The 18,622-nt window shown below is 29.5% G+C and overlaps 1 protein-coding gene across 1 annotated transcript in view; it reads left to right on the top strand.

Moving 5' to 3' along the window:
* LOC142321587 (multiple PDZ domain protein-like) overlaps positions 1–18,622 on the top strand; it is a 1,133,813-nt gene that overhangs the window by 763,116 nt on the left and 352,075 nt on the right. The window contains exon 29 of the mRNA XM_075359801.1: positions 7,179–7,375. Coding sequence (XP_075215916.1) covers positions 7,179–7,375 — 197 coding nt within the window. The remainder of the gene's footprint in view (positions 1–7,178; positions 7,376–18,622) is intronic.

The following is an 18,622-nucleotide window of genomic DNA, read 5'->3' as shown; positions in this document are numbered from 1 at the left end:
CTTTAAAAATGTAATTAAACATTTGCGAAGTTTTTAACGGTCTAAAGAATCCCATCATCAAAAATCATGTAATTGTCTTCTTACGCATCTATAAATGACATCTTATATACTCTTTTAAAAAATTTATTGTTATAACTTTGCATGCAGTGTACACTTTTTACGTTTTGATACTTCATCAAATTTATTAATTTTATTTTATTTTGTACCTATTGTTAAGTTATTTATTTTAACGTGATTACTTATATTTTTTTTTTTTTTTTTGTCTTCAGTCATTTGACTGGTTTGATGCAGCTCTCCAAGATTCCCTATCTAGTGCTAGTCGTTTCATTTCAGTATACCCTCTACATCCTACATCCCCAACAATTTGTTTTACATACTCCAAACGTGGCCTGCCTACACAATTTTTCCCTTCTACCTGTCCTTCCAATATTAAAGCGACTATTCCAGGATGCCTTAGTATGTGGCCTATAAGTCTGTCTCTTCTTTTAACTATATTCTTCCAAATGCTTCTTTCTTCATCTATTTGCCGCAATACCTCTTCATTTGTCACTTTATCCACCCATCTGATTTTTAACATTCTCCTATAGCACCACATTTCAAAAGCTTCTAATCTTTTCTTCTCAGATACTCCGATTGTCCAAGTTTCACTTCCATATAAAGCGACACTCCAAACATACACTTTCAAAAATCTTTTCCTGAGATTTAAATTAATTTTTGATGTAAACAAATTATATTTCTTACTGAAGGCTCGTTTAGCTTGTGCTATTCGGCATTTTATATCGCTCCTGCTTCGTCCATCTTTAGTAATTTTACTTCCCAAATAACAAAATTCTTCTACCTCCATAATCTTTTCTCCTCCTATTTTCACATTCAGTGGTCCATCATTGTTATTTCTACTACATTTCATTACTTTTGTTTTGTTCTTGTTTATTTTCATGCGATAGTTCTTGCGTAGGACTTCATCTATGCCGTTCATTGTTTCTTCTAAATCCTTTTTACTCTCGGCTAGAATTACTATATCATCAGCAAATCGTAGCATCTTTATCTTTTCACCTTGTACTGTTACTCCGAATCTAAATTGTTCTTTAACATCATTAACTGCTAGTTCCATGTAAAGATTAAAAAGTAACGGAGATAAGGAACATCCTTGTCGGACTCCCTTTCTTATTACGGCTTCTTTCTTATGTTCTTCAATTGTTATTGTTGCTGTTTGGTTCCTGTACATGTTAGCGATTGTTCTTCTATCTCTGTATTTGAACCCTAATTTTTTTAAAATGCTGAACATTTTATTCCAATCTACGTTATCGAAAGCCTTTTCTAGGTCTATAAACGCCAAGTATGTTGGTTTGTTTTTCTTTAATCTTCCTTCTACTATTAATCTGAGGCCTAAAATTGCTTCCCTTGTCCCTATACTTTTCCTGAAACCAAATTGGTCTTCTCCTAACACTTCTTCCACTCTCCTCTCAATTCTTCTGTATAAAATTCTAGTTAAGATTTTTGATGCATGACTAGTTAAACTAATTGTTCTGTATTCTTCACATTTATCTGCCCCTGCTTTCTTTGGTATCATAACTATAACACTTTTTTTGAAGTCTGACGGAAATTCCCCTTTTTCATAAATATTACACACCAGTTTGTATAATCTATCAATCGCTTCCTCACCTTTTACTTACTTATATAAGAATTACTTATATAAGATTACTTATATAAGAAACAGGAATTAGTAAATTATAATGCAATAAAGGAAATATGTTTTTTTTTTTTTACTTTTAATTACATGCAGAAACGGATATATTTCGGCCAAATTTCATTGTTTGAGTCACATTCAGACAGTTTTTTTTGGATTATTTTTAATTATATCGACTGCATCCTAGTTACCCTCTCGGTTAGTAGGAATTGTTTCAGTCAATAGAATAAATTTAAAAACAAAAAATATGTATTTCGTTCAGTTTCCCTGTGTTCAGTTCATTAGAATCTCTAATGCACAGTTGGCATTTCACAGTTTCAAAATTATAAACATTTAGTCAAACCACCCTATTCAGATCTCAAAGAATGTTTTTAAATTATTTTTTTAAGTATACAGGTTTCAATTTATGACGAATAATTTTGTAATTTTTAGAGGCCAAAATGTTAATGTGAAATTTAATAACTTTGTTTTACATAGAAATAATATATAAGTTAAATTATTTTTTAAATGTATTATTTTATTAAATTTTTCCCACTGGTTTCATTAAAAAAAAAAGTTTCTTATTACTTTTTTGTTATCATTTTTTTTTTTTTAATCCGTGTAGTTAAAAAGTATCCTTCAAGAATCCTTGTAAACAAAAATAGTTGCGAAAATTCTCCGAAAGTGATATTAAATATTGCAAGTGGTGCAATTTTAACCCACCGGGTTGGTCTAGTGGTGAACACATCTTCCTAAATCAGCTGATTTGGAAGTCGAGAGTTCCAGCGTTGAAGTCCTAGTAAAGTCAGTTACTTTTACACGGATTTGAATACTAGATCGTGGATACCGGTGTTCTTTGGTGGTTGGGTTTCAATTAACCACACATCTCAAGAATGGTCGAACTGAGACTGTACAAGACTACACTTCATTTATAATCATACATATCATCCTCATTAATCCTCTGAAGTATTATCTGAACGGTAATTACCGGAGGCTAAACAGGAAAACGAAAGAAAGGTGGTGCAATTTTATTCTGTTGCTAATATTAAAATATATTTTTTTGTAAAAAATCACAAGACCCTCAGTTATGTATTATTTAAATTACTCGTGAGTTTTCCGTCACTGCGTCCGGTTATCAAAGCTGTGTTTTAGAAACCATCTTGGAGAAAAAAGTCTGTTGAAAAAGTGATTAGAACATAACTCGGATTATCTTCTACCATCTTTATAAAAATGTGGAGTTGCTATGTTTCTGGATGTTTATGAACAAGTCATGTATACTTAAAATTATAAATTTGCCTTAAATATCCGTTGGCTTTTTACATAATTCAGCCTTCGAGAAGTTTTGCTTAACGTTTTTGAATTGCAGCTCCGATCGTCATCAAAAAAAGTAATGATTTTATACTAGATTTCATCTTTCCACTGTAACATTGTACTTATAAATTCTTTTCTATAAATCTCTTACGACTTTTAATTTGCAAATTTAGAATATTTCTGTCTATAAAAAATAATATATAAAAACTTTCAAATGAGTAAATAAATATATACTCGTGTGTGTATATATATATATATATATACTGAAGTTCAACGTTTAATAATACTTTTTAATTCTGAACAATTAATCTTAGTAAGTTGCTACAGAACTAATTCTTTTGTGATGTCATGACGGAGAAATGACATGATAATATTCTGTGTGTCCCATTCGTATTTCTTATTCCACGCGCTGTCCGAATAATATAGTTACTGCATATTTTAATATGAACCGAGTTTTTATCGTGGCTTTCTCGGCTTTCGTTTAAAATAAAGCCTGTTGGAAGAAGTAATAAATCGTTTCGTTTGAAACGCAATTTTGGAATTTTTAGTTCTGTGGAGTTCGTAACTAATTTAAATATAATTTTGTTGTTCTTTTTCACAAATGTATTTAACGTATTTTTTAAATGTTGTAAAAAAATCGTAGATTTAAAATGTTTAATCGAATTAGCAGTTTCTTTTGTAGGATTTAATTTACGGAAATATGTCAGAAATTAATCAATCAATTATATTTATCACAATATTGGTTGAAACACCTTTGCCAAAAGTTTAAGACACGTAGTATCTTTGAAATTTTATTTATATCTTTAGTCTATTGGTTTTATTGTAAATATCTTCTTTTATCAGCTATAAATGAATTGTTGAAGAATGTAGTGTAGTTACAGACTTAATAAACAAAATAATTTTGTATGTTTGCGTTCAACCGTGATGAATTTTAGCTAATATGGAAAATATTTAAATATATTAATGATGATGATTATGAAGCTTACGGTAGGTGCACCGTAAGCATAATTATAAAATGTGTGAACACAATATATTAAAATGGAACGTCATTTGTTCTTACGTTTTTGTGTTCATCTTGATGACGTGTTCAGTATTTGTTATTTATTCATTTAAATAATATATTTACATTTGAAAGCTTACAATATGTCACTATAAGCAATAATAACATTTGAAACAGAAATAGTTGTTATTTAACAAGGTACACGTATATAATCTTATACGTATAAGAAAATGAATGTTTGTTTGTCCCGTACCATTCATCCGATTGCCATGAAACATTCGTGAGTTATTGTGCGCACGCCCGTGAAGGTTTTGAATTAGTTTGGACCCGGTAGGTGGCGCTGAGATGGAAATATTTCGAAAAATTGTATTTATGATCAGATTTATCTCATGTTTAGAATATGTGTTACTTACACCGAAATAAATACCTCTTAATAAAATGGACCCGCTAGATGGCGCTGGGGTTGAGATATTTAGAAAGATTGTATTTATGGACCGATTTGGCTCATATTCAGAATATACATTAGTTACATGATAAGAAAAATGTTTGCAAAAACTACATCCGCTAGCGCCGGTGTCGAGATATTTACGAAACAAACAGATATATAGACTTTCTTCTATATAGAAAACAATGTTCGTATGTATATATATATATATATATATATATATATATAGAAAACAATGCACGGGAAAAGGGAAAAGGGGAAATAGGAAAAATCGAAAAAAGTAAATAGGGAAAAAAGGAAATACAGATTAAGTGATAGGTTAAATTTTGTGAAATTTCAAATGTTCATTTTGTGAATGTTTTATCAAATTTAAATTGTTTTCATTTAATCTATATATATTCTCAAATCTAGTAATAGCTAAGCATTACCGGGTCTGCTAGTATCTTATAATTTTCTTTTTCTAAATTCCTCTTTTTAGATAGAAACTAATTTTATTTTAGATATCATTTCAAGAGATAATCTGTTTTGAATTTTTTGTTGAATTCGACTTTTTCTGATAATTTTATTTTATTTTTAATCTGTTTGCTCATAAAACAAAAATAATTAGCAACGCAATGAAATAACATGGTTACAGCGTTATTTACTAGTCTTCATACTGTTTACTTTGAGTTGTTTGTTAAAAGATCAAAATGTGTTATGTGTGTGGAGCACGCAGTTTAGGTATCCTTCAGTATCGTGACGCCAAGAACTATGTCCGATCTCTAAAAAAAAATCACCCGAAATTTCTTTCGGCTAAGCCTAGTAAAACCTGGAAAAAATTAAAAACAGTAAGTAGAAAAAATTAAAAACAGAAAATATTTACAGCAGCTTATACAGTATCATTAAAAATTACATTTTTTGAATTGCAGTGATTTCTTAACTTTGAAATAATAATTACAAGATTGTATTGCTATTCGAATGTTTTTCGTTAAGAAATATAGAAAATATAGATTCACTCGGAAAACAATTTTATATGTTCTTACGGTTACACTTTAGTATTTTTTAACCTTTAATTTTTTTACCTCCGGATAGATTCGTTATTATGTTTGCTCTCTTACTTCAATTTATAATTTTAGTCTATCTTTCTTACGTAATACTTTTCCTTCAAAGACATTTGTGATTATTTTTTTACTTCTTATGATATGATATCATTTTTATTTCAGTTATTTACATATCTTTCGTCAGAACTTTTCTCGTTTAAAACTTTCACGTTTGACTTCCTTTGAGTTCTTTGTTATTATGATCTTTCTCCGTATCAGTATTTCTCTTGCTTCAAAACTGTATCATTCTTTATTTTATCTTCCTGGCTTTCATTTCCGTGTTGTTGTACATTCGATTGAAAGACTTCGATGAAGAGTTTTTTTTTTTCAATATTTGCCATTAACATTGTGTTGTTATTTATCGTTTACGTTCAGATAACAGAGTCTCTTTCGTGTGATCGTGTGAAATGTATATTAAGCAGGTAACCAGACTTTTAGTTTATAGATTAGTGTAAATTGTTTTAGTATATTATCGCTAAAGTAAATTTTATATCAGTTATTAATATTTAAAAGGCATTTGAAGGCAATAAATATATACATCTGATTATCTACAAAATAAAAAAAAGTGAGAGTGGTGTTTTAAAGTTTTAAGATTTATACAGTATTCAGTAGGGATTCCTAATTCGCCGTTTATTATTGAATAGACGTGAAAAATTCATGGTACTACACCCTTTTGTATTTATCCCTCCCTCGAGCACTCCAAATCCTTTTTCATTCTCTGCTTCTCTCTATGTTAATATCGTTATATCTTTACGTGCTGTTCATGATCTCTTCTGTTTTGTTTTTTTTTTTTTTTTATGTTATACTGTTTTAGCATGAGAATCGTGTGTGTGTGTTTGCGCGCGCGTGTTTTACGTGGAATTATGTGTTGACCCAAATGTCGAGATCAGTGTGTTAAAGTCGTTAATGAAATATTTATTATTTACTTATCTTGTCTATAATTCCAGTTGAACATCCCGGTTAACCTGTATATGCGCTGTTGATTTTTGCTATAATTTTCCTTGAATAGCTAGTGATTGGAACTTTTAAGAGAAGGTAGTCAGAGACGAACAGTGTAAGGAGCGCTTTACCTTAGAAATAAATATTGAACCGATTATTATCTATTCAGCTGTTATGACTCTTTTCTATTTATTTTTTTTATTTCTATTGTTACATTTTATAATAAATTTTAAGCGTTAATTTTTAAGTAATGGAAGAAATTTGTGTGATATATTCATGCATCAAATTTATACATGCTCCCGTTTATAAGTATTTGTTGTTGTTTCTCCGACTAGTTTTCCAACTACTGCTGGGTCTGTGTGTATAGGGAAATGCAATTACCGGCTTGCCAGGTTTGACATAGCTGCAGATGTAGTGCAGTGTAAGTAAATGTAAATATACCAAACACGTAGTCTGGAACTTACTCGGTTCGACCACTCGACGTGTGGTTAATTGAAATCTAATCACAAAAGAACATCGGTGTCCACAATCTAGCATTCAAATCCGTATGAAAGCATCTGCCTTTACAAGGACTTCAAAAATCAGTTTATTTTGCGATGACGAGTTAACCATTAAACTAACCCGGCGGGTTTATATGTATTTTTATGTACGATTAGTATTACTACTGTACGGATGTATAATTTTTAATATCTGATTATATTTAAAGCGCTAAATGGCATTAAATTATTTTCTTTTCAGATAAAGTTAAAAAGAAGTATGGCAATCTCGGAGGTGGAGTGCTTGTTGTGCAGCTCGAAAAAGATCACCAAGGGTTGGGAATCAGTCTTGCGGGTCATAAGGATCGCACCCGGATGGCTGTGTTCGTATGCGGTATCAATCCCAAGGGATCCGCATATAAAACCGGCGCTCTTCGTGTCGGTGATGAGATTCTTGAGGTGAGTGAACTCTGAATATTATAATAATTGTTTATTTCGTTATTGAAATTCGTGTAAAAATATAGTTATTTTTAGAAATTTATTTTAAAAATTTTAATACTTTTGGAAGATTTTTTGCTTACGCGATTCTCTTTACGTTAATTATTATTGTTACTTTCTTTAAAGGTCGGTGTGTTGTCTTTATTTAGAAAAAGAAACATGAAGATGTGTTTTCTATATTTTTCTACATTACCCCTTGTGGCTTTGTCGATAGTGAGTCATCCCGGGTACCATATAAAATAATAATCTGATGTCATGTACATATTCCCTACAGTTTACGAGTAGAATACAATATTTGTCTTTGCATACACACACATACACACCCGTGTGCACCACACCTACCCAATCACAAACGAGCGCGCATGAAAGCATATTTACAGACAGATATATTTGTATTTGAATAACATTATGTATAACACACACACGCGCGCACGCGTTAACACGCACACAGACAAGTATTTAAATTAAGGAAAGACATGTTTTTCTTTAATTTCAATTGTTTAGGTTAGTAAATTGTAAAGTATAATGCAAAAAAATTGAATTATATAAAAATAGCTAGCAATAAATCTCAATGAAAAAATACAACGAAAATGAAAATTATAAAATTCTCATTTTTTAAAAAAAGTAATACTAATAAAAATGTTTGATTCGCTTAAAAGCTTAGAAAATTTTGATTTTTACATTCTGTGCAACTCTTTATCAATTTTAGTTCTTCATTTCTGTAATTTTCTCTCGGCAGATTTTATATTGTGCATTTAGAATTAATAAGATTTTAAATTTAAAAAAATTTTTAATAAGAAAATATATCGTTAGATAAGGAGGTTCTAATGCTCGAGTTGCCGTGATTTTTTTTTTAATTACGTGCATTAATTTAAATTTTGGCTCGGATTAGAGTGTAACTATGACTGAGATTATAGTTAGATCTACATTGAAAATATTTCAAAATTTTATACAAACCACCGGGTTGGTCTAGTGGTAAACTTGTCGTAAGTCAGTTGATTTCGAAGTCGAAGTTCTTAAGTTCAAATCCTAATAAAAGTAATTACTTTTATTCGGATTTGAATACTAGATCGTGGATACCGGTGTTCTTTGTTGTTTGGGTTTCAATTAACACGTCTCAGAGAGTAGTCGACCTGAATTTGTTCAAGACTACAAATTTACCGGTATAGTTACATTACACTGATGTGAAGTCGCTAATGGCTTTAATTGTTGATGCGACTGTAAATAAAAGTATTTAAAAAAAAAACTAATACAAATTTTAAAAAAATGTTTCTGAATTAATTTACAACTACATAACAAAACGAAGTAAAAATGATAATGAAAGATGAGATGATTTAAAATGAGATAAAAAGAACAGCATTCAACAGTGAAACTCCTGCAGGGTTGTCAGAAAAATATTTAAAAACTAGTTATTCAAATAAAAAGAATGAAAAAAAAATCAGTTGGCAAAAGTTTTTTACGTGTATACATAAGATGTTTCTACTCCATCGTTTCTCAACCTGGAGAACGCGGTGTTATGAAAGTTGGGTTGCGAAGTTAACCCATAAATTTACACTTAAACAATAATGAAATCATTTTATGCAAAAAAATTATTTATATATAAATTTTATTTATATTTATAGAACAAGCGCAACTATCTCATTAATATATTTTCTATACACGCGTAAAGAAAATAGATTAATGTAATGGTTGTATTTGTTTCTCATTTAAAAAATTCTCCACAAGTTGATCTATGATAGAAACTCACAAAAGTAAATTGTTTTCAAGCGATAGAAGACGATTCCGTTTTCAGCGCAATTGTAGTCGAAAACCCTTTTTCAGAAAGGTAAGACGCGACAAGAGGGATTAATATTTTCAATGCTTCCGTGACTAAATTTCCATTTCGACGAGCAAGCCAAAACTTATCTAAATTTTCAGATGTGAACTGTCATTATAACATTTTATCGGTAGACATTTCGATGAGCTGGTCGTGAATATCAATTGGTAACTTAGCAGCTGCAACAACGTTTTCACTAAGTGGATTCAGTACCCACCTTTTCGAGAAATAATTTTATCTTTCGGGAAATACTATTTCCCGAATTTTTAGCTCATGCAAATGCATCTTAATGCTTCCCAAACTGTGGTGAATGTTCGTGTCTTCTTCATCAAAACTTTTGTCAACATAATTGGAAGTGAGTGAAAAGATATCAAAAGTTTTGCTTTGAAGGCTAATTATCCAGATATCAAGCTTCTTTATCAAAGCATGAACTTTGTCTGTCATTACAAACATTTTTTATTACGTTGTTGTAAATTCACATTCAAGTCGTTTAAATGTGAAAATACATCAGCTAAGTAAGCCAACAGCAACATATATTCTTTATTCTGTAAAAACATTGAAAAAGGCGTTTGTTTATCCTGGAAAAATATTATTAATTCATCTTGCATTCCAATAATCTGGTTAACACTTCCCCCGCGATATCATCAGACTTCTGTGAAAAAAGAAGAGATTTTTCTTTTCGCCGATTTCATCGCATAATTTAGCAGACAGCTTATTCTTTAATGGTCAACTTTTAATAAATTTAACAATTTTTAGAGCTTTTAAAATAACTTTTTTGAGATTTTCCGGCATATCTTGTGTGGCAACAGCATGTCTGTGAAGGAAGCAGCGCGTTCATTCCGCCCTAAGTATAATACAATCTTTTAATTTTTTTAGAAATCCACTGTTCTTTTCTGTTATCGCCTTTGCTCCATCACTACATAGCGTAATACATTTTGTCCAATCTGTGTTATAGTTTTTAGTAGCTTCATAAAAAATATCAAAAAAATACTGTCTTGGTGCATGACCAGGATTCATTTGCAAAAAAATACATATTTTCTTTGATTGGTCTGTCCCTATCGCATTCATATCTCACAAAACATAAGAACTGAGTATTGTCTGCCACATCTGTTGATTCAACAAATTGAATTCTAAAACATTCACTTAAACTCACTTTACTGAATTATCTGATCGCGAGCATCGGCAGCCATGTTATCGATTCGCTTTGATACTGTGTCATTAGAAAGCGAAATTTTTTTTCGATTTTTTTGCTTTTTCCACGCCTATTAAAACACTAGACCATATCAATTGCAGCAGGCAATATGAGGTCTTCTGCGATTGTATGGGGTTTAGACATCTTAGCTACTCTTAATGTACGAAATAAGATGCTTCAAGTGTACTTTGATCAGTATGGCTTGATTTAAAAATAGAAACTTGTTGATTTCTTAAAGTATGTAATTTTTTCGACAGATTTCAAGGGTTTGCTGTTATGAACCGGATGATTTGTTTCCAAGTGCAGAATTAATTTTGTTGGCTTCATGCTTTCATCGGAGAGGATTTGAAAACAAACAACGCACTATGACTTTCCACAATATATATGGTTTTACTCATTGGTTTTACAATGAGATAAAGACCATAATTTAAATTACTCTCATTGTACAACGTTGTCTTTTTGCCAATGGATTCACTCACTGGATGTAGATGGTTCACTTCATTTTTTCACAAATTCATTCAATTTCCATAAGAATCTAATTGGGGGAAAAAACAATTACACCGTTTGATAGCACACTAAAAAACCGATACCTCAATTACTACTGTTATTTTCAATGAAACTACGCTTTCAAAAACTTAAATAAAGGCGCGTTCGTATTCGAAACTAAACTGACTTTTTGCAATCACTTACGCCTCTTTTATACTGCGAGAGCTCGATGTGTTCAAATATAACATATGCATGTTCGAACATGACACTCTTAGAGTGAATATTATGCAAGCAGACCAAATTACAAGAAGCACGTACACATCAAGTTGGAACTTGTAAATTGCTCATGTTGGTGCATTTCAAACATGCATGTTCATATCCGTCGTTATCAACGCAGCTGAATAGTTTTAACTAGGTTTAATTGGGTTGCGGTTAGTGGTCGCGATATATTCATTATATACGGTTTTTTACTTTTTGGGGTTTATGGAGCTAAAAAGGTTGAGAATCACTGTTCTACTCTATGTCTTACGTAGAAATCTCCGAGGATTTGCTGGAAGATCTGCCGAGGATTTAGTGAGTGTGAGACATATCTAGGGGTTTTCTCTGAAGATTGTGATGCGTGTCTAGATCGCATATGTTTAGGTTATCGTGGTTGCAGTGCTTCTTTTTGAAACGAATACAACCTCGAACAAATTAAAACCATGAAATATAAGATAGTGAAATAATATAATCTGAACAATGTCAAATTACTTCTTTTTTCGAAAATCAGTTAAACTGAAAAGTTTTGGTTTGAGTTAATTTTACAGGTTCCTTTTAGTGATGACAGCATCACTAAAAGGAGGTTATAAAGTACGATAGTAGAATGTAAAATATTAAGATTTTCATTCGAATATTTTTTTCTGCAAAATTTGCTCTTCAAAGAGAAAAATAAAACAACTTAAAAATTCTCGATTCTCCGTCTGATTTATCAAATTCAGCTTTTGTTAATATGTAAACCTTTTTTTATAGAAACTAATTAATTATTAGATTAAATATTGTACGTACTGAACAAATTAACTTTGTTTTTATGTACTATTTTGTTAGTACTTTTTAAAATCCCTCATGCAAATGCCCATGTGTATAATTTAATTTAACATAGCACGTAACCTTCACGTCACCTCACCGAGAACTTGATATGTATGACAGCAATTTTAAATGACACACCAATAACCTAACACACTGTCATATGTCAAGTAATGTTCATTCAATTTGTCTGACATTAAAATTAGAAATTAAATGTAAAATTGAGAAGAAAAAATTTGTACTGCTGAAATTGAATAAAGTTAACGTCTGTTATGTGAGATATATGAACGAAAATTTTACATCCTAAATAAATTCCATACAACGTTAAAAAGAATATCAATTAATACTAAAATACTACATATCCAATTTGTATAAGTTTATACTTGAAAACGCAATAGGAAAATTAGAAGATAAATTGAATGCTGTGTGTAGTGTTCAATTCAATTTATGAATATTACTTTTATGTGGTAACGAATATTAAATATTATTCACTCAAGAATAAAATTGTATGTTGTTTCACAGGTATCTATTGATAACCAAACAGATGTATTAGTGCTTACGTTCCCTTGGTCATAATAAACTACATTTTATAAAGGAACTTTTATACACATTGGACTTTACGTTTCTTTGACTCTCATTAATTTCAATCTTTACCAATAACGTAACTCCGAAAACTTCTTTAAAAAAATATATAAATAGTTAATTACGTTAGTAAACCGGACAAAGCATGAAAATTTATGTTGATCTCCGTTGAAACTGAAAATCGCATTTTTGGAAATGTGTTCTAACCTCACGCATTATGGTGAATACTAAGTGCATTATTCGTAATTTTCCGTAATTCGTATTTAGTATAATATAAAAAATCTTTAATTTACCTTAAAATTATTTTAATATTACAAACGTTCAACATTAAGAAAGTTGTTTAATAAAAGTTAAAATAACTTTTGAATGATTAATTTTATACAAATTCATTAAATTCAAATCGATAAATTGTTTATTTTATCATTTTCTTAAGAAAAATATTATATTTTATTATTATTATTATTATTATTATTAATAAATAGACTAGATCCTTTAGCCGAGACACTTCTACCTGAGAGAATTTCTTTGCATTTCTTACTATTCTAAGTCTATAACCTCAGAACTGTACCTCTGAGAAACTTCTACAACTGGAAGAACAGAACTCCTAAAATCAATTTTTTTTTATAGAAACCCATCTCGTTTACTATTAAGATACATAGATATTTCAATGAAATGTGGGCATAATCTATAATCAAGATTTTCTTTATAGAGTCACATATTCATTTTTTAACGAGACCTTCACATACTAAATTCAGTTATATAATAAAAGAAATATTTTTCTTTAGACTTATATGTCTCTTCAGTCATAGTAAAGAATTAGAGTTCTTAAAAGATTCCTAATTTAGAAACCAGTACGTTTTCACTACAAATTGAGTTTTCCAATTTGGCATCCTTTTTTCAGAAATCTACGGTTTTAACTATTGTTATTGCCTAGTTTATGTTAACATTAAAAGTGGGTTCAGACCAAGTAAATTAAGTATTTGCTCCTTGCTTGTCCGGAAAGCCAACCCTCAACTTCTGAGCATTCGCACGTTCAAGCTAACATTAATGAGGGATGATATACAGTTACACATTATAGTAAATTCTGGATAAGTATAGAACTAAAATAGCCTAAGTTGAAAGTCTCAAAGTGCTGCCTGATCATCCGAAAATATTAATACGCGTTTGTTTAGAAATCACATTACCAGATTTAGGCAGGTTGCCTCTCTGTGCTGAAAGATTAAAGTAAACTTCCCGAGACTGAGATTAACGTATGTTATAAACGACACACTATGGACACCAGCTTATCTGTTATTGCATGACTCATCTTTTTGTAACATCAGATAGAGTTTTATCGATTTCTGTACATTCTTTATGTACATCAACTTAACTTTTAAAGGGTTTTAAAAATTGAGTTGTTCTTGCCATACGGTCAAATTTTATTTTTTTATTTTTCTGCCTATTAGTTCTTGAGCTTTCTGTACCAAACAACCGTTCAATATATAATTTTTTAATCTACCGTTCGTATAGTCGTAGGTTTACTGACGACTTATGACCCAAGGGTTTACAAACAATTGATTTTCAGGACATCCCGACTTATTTATACTTTTATCTAATGGAAACTTTGGGTCAGTCTTCAGTTTACTTGACTAGATAAACCTATTATCTAATTTTCAGTTATCTAGTTCTAATTTTAGTAATCTCAATAATAATTTTATGAATTCCATCCTAATTGAAAGACTCTCCTCCCTACATCGATTGAAAATAGATTTCAAGGATTAATTATCTCCCTAATAATATGTCACAAAATTGAATCCTTTTCAGAATAGCAAGATCATCAGCATAACTTAGTACAGACAATATTTAACGTTGTGGTTTTCCCTTAAACGATTGAACCTCTGCATTCTGTAAATAATTAGTCTGCGCAGTCCTCTAAAAGATCGCGGATGCATATACTTCGAATCGAATCTTTTCTTTGTACAATCGAATCATGTTTTGTGTAGGCCATGGATATATAACTGTTTTATTCGACTACCACCATTCAGTTCATTTGAATATATAATAATATTTAACAATTCTTATCAATTAGCAGAACATTTTATTTTAATTGTATTTTGTGTACAGCTATGTACTATAACAAAAGAATTAACTTAAAGAATAATAAAGAATTAATTTTTTATGGATATAAAAATTGTTTTATTCGACTACTACCATTCATTTCATGTGAATATATATGTAACTATTCTTTTACTATCAATTAGCAGATGATTTTATTTTCAGTATAACTACGTAGTGTGATAAAAGAATTAACATTTGGACCCTAACACTTCGTTGACAATACAAAATTGCTAGAAAATGAGTAAATTATATCAAATTAAACATTTAATTAAGTTAGTAACTTAAAAAATTATTTGTTTGTTGATTAAATTGTTGAGAAAAAATGTATTTATTTTCTATAAATGTAAAAATTAGATTCGTAGTTTTTGAAAAAATAAAACAAAACTAAAATTATAAAATATTGTGTATAAAACTATAAGAATTTTATTATTTATATGTAAATAAAATAAATTAAAATTCAACCTTACCAACAATTCGTCTGTATTTTTCTAGTACTTCCGGTCATTCGACCATCATCAAGAAAATTTTTCTTTCACTTAAAAAGCATTAAAATTAAAACTAACATAAGTGATTGAAATGTCATAAAATATTAAAATCATAACAACCGGTCATCATAGTGTAAAAGTAAATACTTCCGTTATGTTGGAAAGTCGCAATTGTTATGAATGTTAATGGGTGAAGTGATAAACTTCAACCATTTGATATATCAAAATATGTTAAACATATAATACAGAATAAAAATCATTATAATCCTAATAATTTTATTAAATATTCGATATTTCTAAGGATTTTTATAAAACCAGGTTGCTTGAAAAATTTAATATGCATTATTATAACAATAAATTAATCAGCGAACAAATCAAATTCGAGGATGATACTGTACTTAAACAAATAATTAATAATTATCAAGTTATCTAACCTGTTTATCACTTCAACCATTAATATTCATAACAACTACGACTTTCCTACATAAAGGACGTAATTACTTTTGCACAATGACGACCAGTTGTTATTATAATATTTTAGAACTTTTCAGTCTTCTTATGTTAGTTTTAATTTTAATGCTTTTAAATTGAAAGAAAACTTTTTTTTGATGATGGTCGAATGACCGAAAGTACTCGAAAGACACAGATGAATTGTTAAGGTCGAATTTTTAATTTTAATTTATTTTATTTATATATAAATAATCTTTGTCTACACCATTCCATGCTTGAAAATTAAAGAATTTTATAACCGGTTTTACATTATATTTTTGTGAAACTGAAGAAGTAGCGGATAAGGTTTAAAATAAGTATTCGTGAACATTTAATTGATTCTTTTACTGTAAATTATATAAAATTGTATAAAAATATTATACCTAATTAAAATAAAATTAGACATTATCCTGTTAGTAAAATGTTCCCCCTTCCGTTTACTGTATAGGCAGTTTACATTCTTTTGATGTGAAGTAAGGATGTCAGCATAATAGGTAACGTTTACTTTTAAATGTAAGTTACTGTTAATAAGTAGCGCCTGTTATTGTTTAGAAAGATTTCAAGATTTTGTTTTTCTGGTTATATAGCGGTGAATTCTCTGTAATATTTCTTATTTTTTTATCTTTCTTGTAAAAACGATCATTTTTGCTTCAAGCTTTCTTCATAGAATATTGTGATAATTCTGAAATAACAAAATTTTATAAAAATATCTCGATTATATGAAGTTTTATGAAATATTCTTTACCATTCTTTTAAAAAGAAAATTAAGAAATTAAAGTAAATTTAAATTAAATAAACAAAATTGTTGTAGTCATATATAATTCATTACGGGATAGATTATTGTTGTATAAATTCTAATTTATAATTATAAAAAGATGTATCCTTGAGATAAATGTTATTATAAAGACGAGGCTCACGGATTTAAACATAAATGCTATATTAGTGTTCTAGTTTTTTTTTTTTTTTATTGTTTGACTGGTTAATAAAAGTAATTTATTTCGAAGTTTAGCTCATATACTGCAATAAAGCAGTTGTTAAAATATTATTAAACCTAATTGTATTTTGACTTGTTATATGTTTACCTTTTTTATTAATAAAAATTTATTTAATTTTTATTTCATGCACCCACCTCTTTATTGATATGTCGAAAGATTTTGAAAATATTCTTATTGGTTTTTTTTTGGCTGATTTTTTTCATTCAATGAAAACATTTTTATTGTTAAAATACACAACGATTTTGCGCTGGTCTCAGCGCAAACTAACCTCACCCTAGGGAGTAACTATCTTATCGCTACTCCAACAAAATTTGTTTTTTGAAAAACATCTTTTGTGAATTTATTTAAAAGAATATTGTCGGATATTTTGTTGTACATGAAATTTTTAAGCTAACTAGATCACATACCTCATGAAGTTTTCTTATAAAATTAAATTCAGTTAGCATTTCGTGTTCTAATTGCAACGTACAAAAAATAAACTTCCGTTCCGAAATTATTGCTTCTTAATACAATGCAGTGATTACTCAAGATAAAATGGATAGAATACAGAGAATAAAAACATTTATTGACGGGGAAAAAATAATGATTCAAGGCAATTCACTGCCCTGAATCATACTTGAAAACTGTTTATATTTTTCCCTCCTATTTAGCCTAGATATAAACTCACATGCCCGACAAATAAATTTGTAACATGAACTAAATGAATTGGTTTATAAAATATTTTATTAAATAAAATTTCTTAAGATTAAAACCAATTTTATGTTTGCATAATTTTGAAACGATTTTCAAATCATATGTTAAAATTGTTTAAATATTATCAAAATCGAGTGTTACTATGTGTTATCATACTAATAAATATGAGAATAGCGATGCTATTTGCGTAGTTCTGTTTACTAGTATATATTTTACCAGTGTTAATATTATTGCTCTTCTAATGAAAGGTCTGTATCAATAAATACAAGGATGATACACGTTTATGTTTGAACGTGTAGATGTATATATAGGCCTACATATTGCAGTACTTGATAATGTATATGAAATGTTATGTTGGTTGCGGTTAGCGATATTGTTGGCTGAAGAGCGCGCGCATTTAGTGCGGTTTGAACGAGTGAGGTGAAGGGCATTATGGTACTTCCTCCGTAATGCCCTCGGAGATTTGCTGTACGCTACTACATTAGTATATGCCGTTATTAACGACGGGTAGAATTGAAATGTTTAATATTTATTGAATCGCATAAAATAACATTAACAGCTTTCTATGCGTAGCGTGGAATAGTTTAAATTGATTTGTATGTATGTGATAATAATGCAAGCTTTCTGAAAATATGTTGAATGTTTTTTTTTACGTACACGCACGCGCGAACACGCAATTACCTAAACTTTGGTATATATTCATACGTAAAATATACTTATGCATCAGTATACCATTTTAAATTAGATTTATTTGTACAACACGATTCTACTTATACATATAAGATTATACGAGTATATATCTTGTTTCTTTCCTTTTTTGTCTTACATACTTTATTATTCGCTAATATTTCTTTATTATTATCAATTGTTAATATTTTTGTTCAGCTGTATTAGTTTGCAGTTTATCTGTAGTTTTGTGGGTTATTACTTTATTCGATGTAAGATTTATTGCTCGCTACTTACACAGAGTCCGGCAGAATGATGTGTGACATTTAAAAAATTCTCATTTTACTTAAAAATTAACCATTAAAAATGTTCTTCTCTTTGTTTCTCATTCATTTAGCTCTTTTCTAAAAGTTCTCATGAATCGATGGCTCGTTTCTTCTGATATTGTTCTAGAGTTCAGTTATTGAATGCGGTTGAATTTTTAAGAATTTTTTTGAGATATAGTCAAAGAAAAATGCTGTGGTCGTGGTTTCAAAGTTTGGAGTCGGGTGCCAGTAATTTTTTGAGGATATCAATCAGACATTGTCAGTGATTTCTAATCGATGTGTAACCAAATGCATGTGAATGTGTGACTATGTTGCTTGG

The sequence above is a fragment of the Lycorma delicatula genome, chromosome 3 (assembly GCF_047948215.1).
Source record: "Lycorma delicatula isolate Av1 chromosome 3, ASM4794821v1, whole genome shotgun sequence".
NCBI classification, from domain to species: Eukaryota; Metazoa; Arthropoda; class Insecta; order Hemiptera; family Fulgoridae; genus Lycorma; species Lycorma delicatula.
The sequence above is the reverse complement of the archived record's forward strand: the minus strand, read 5'-3'. Positions and strand labels throughout refer to the sequence as shown.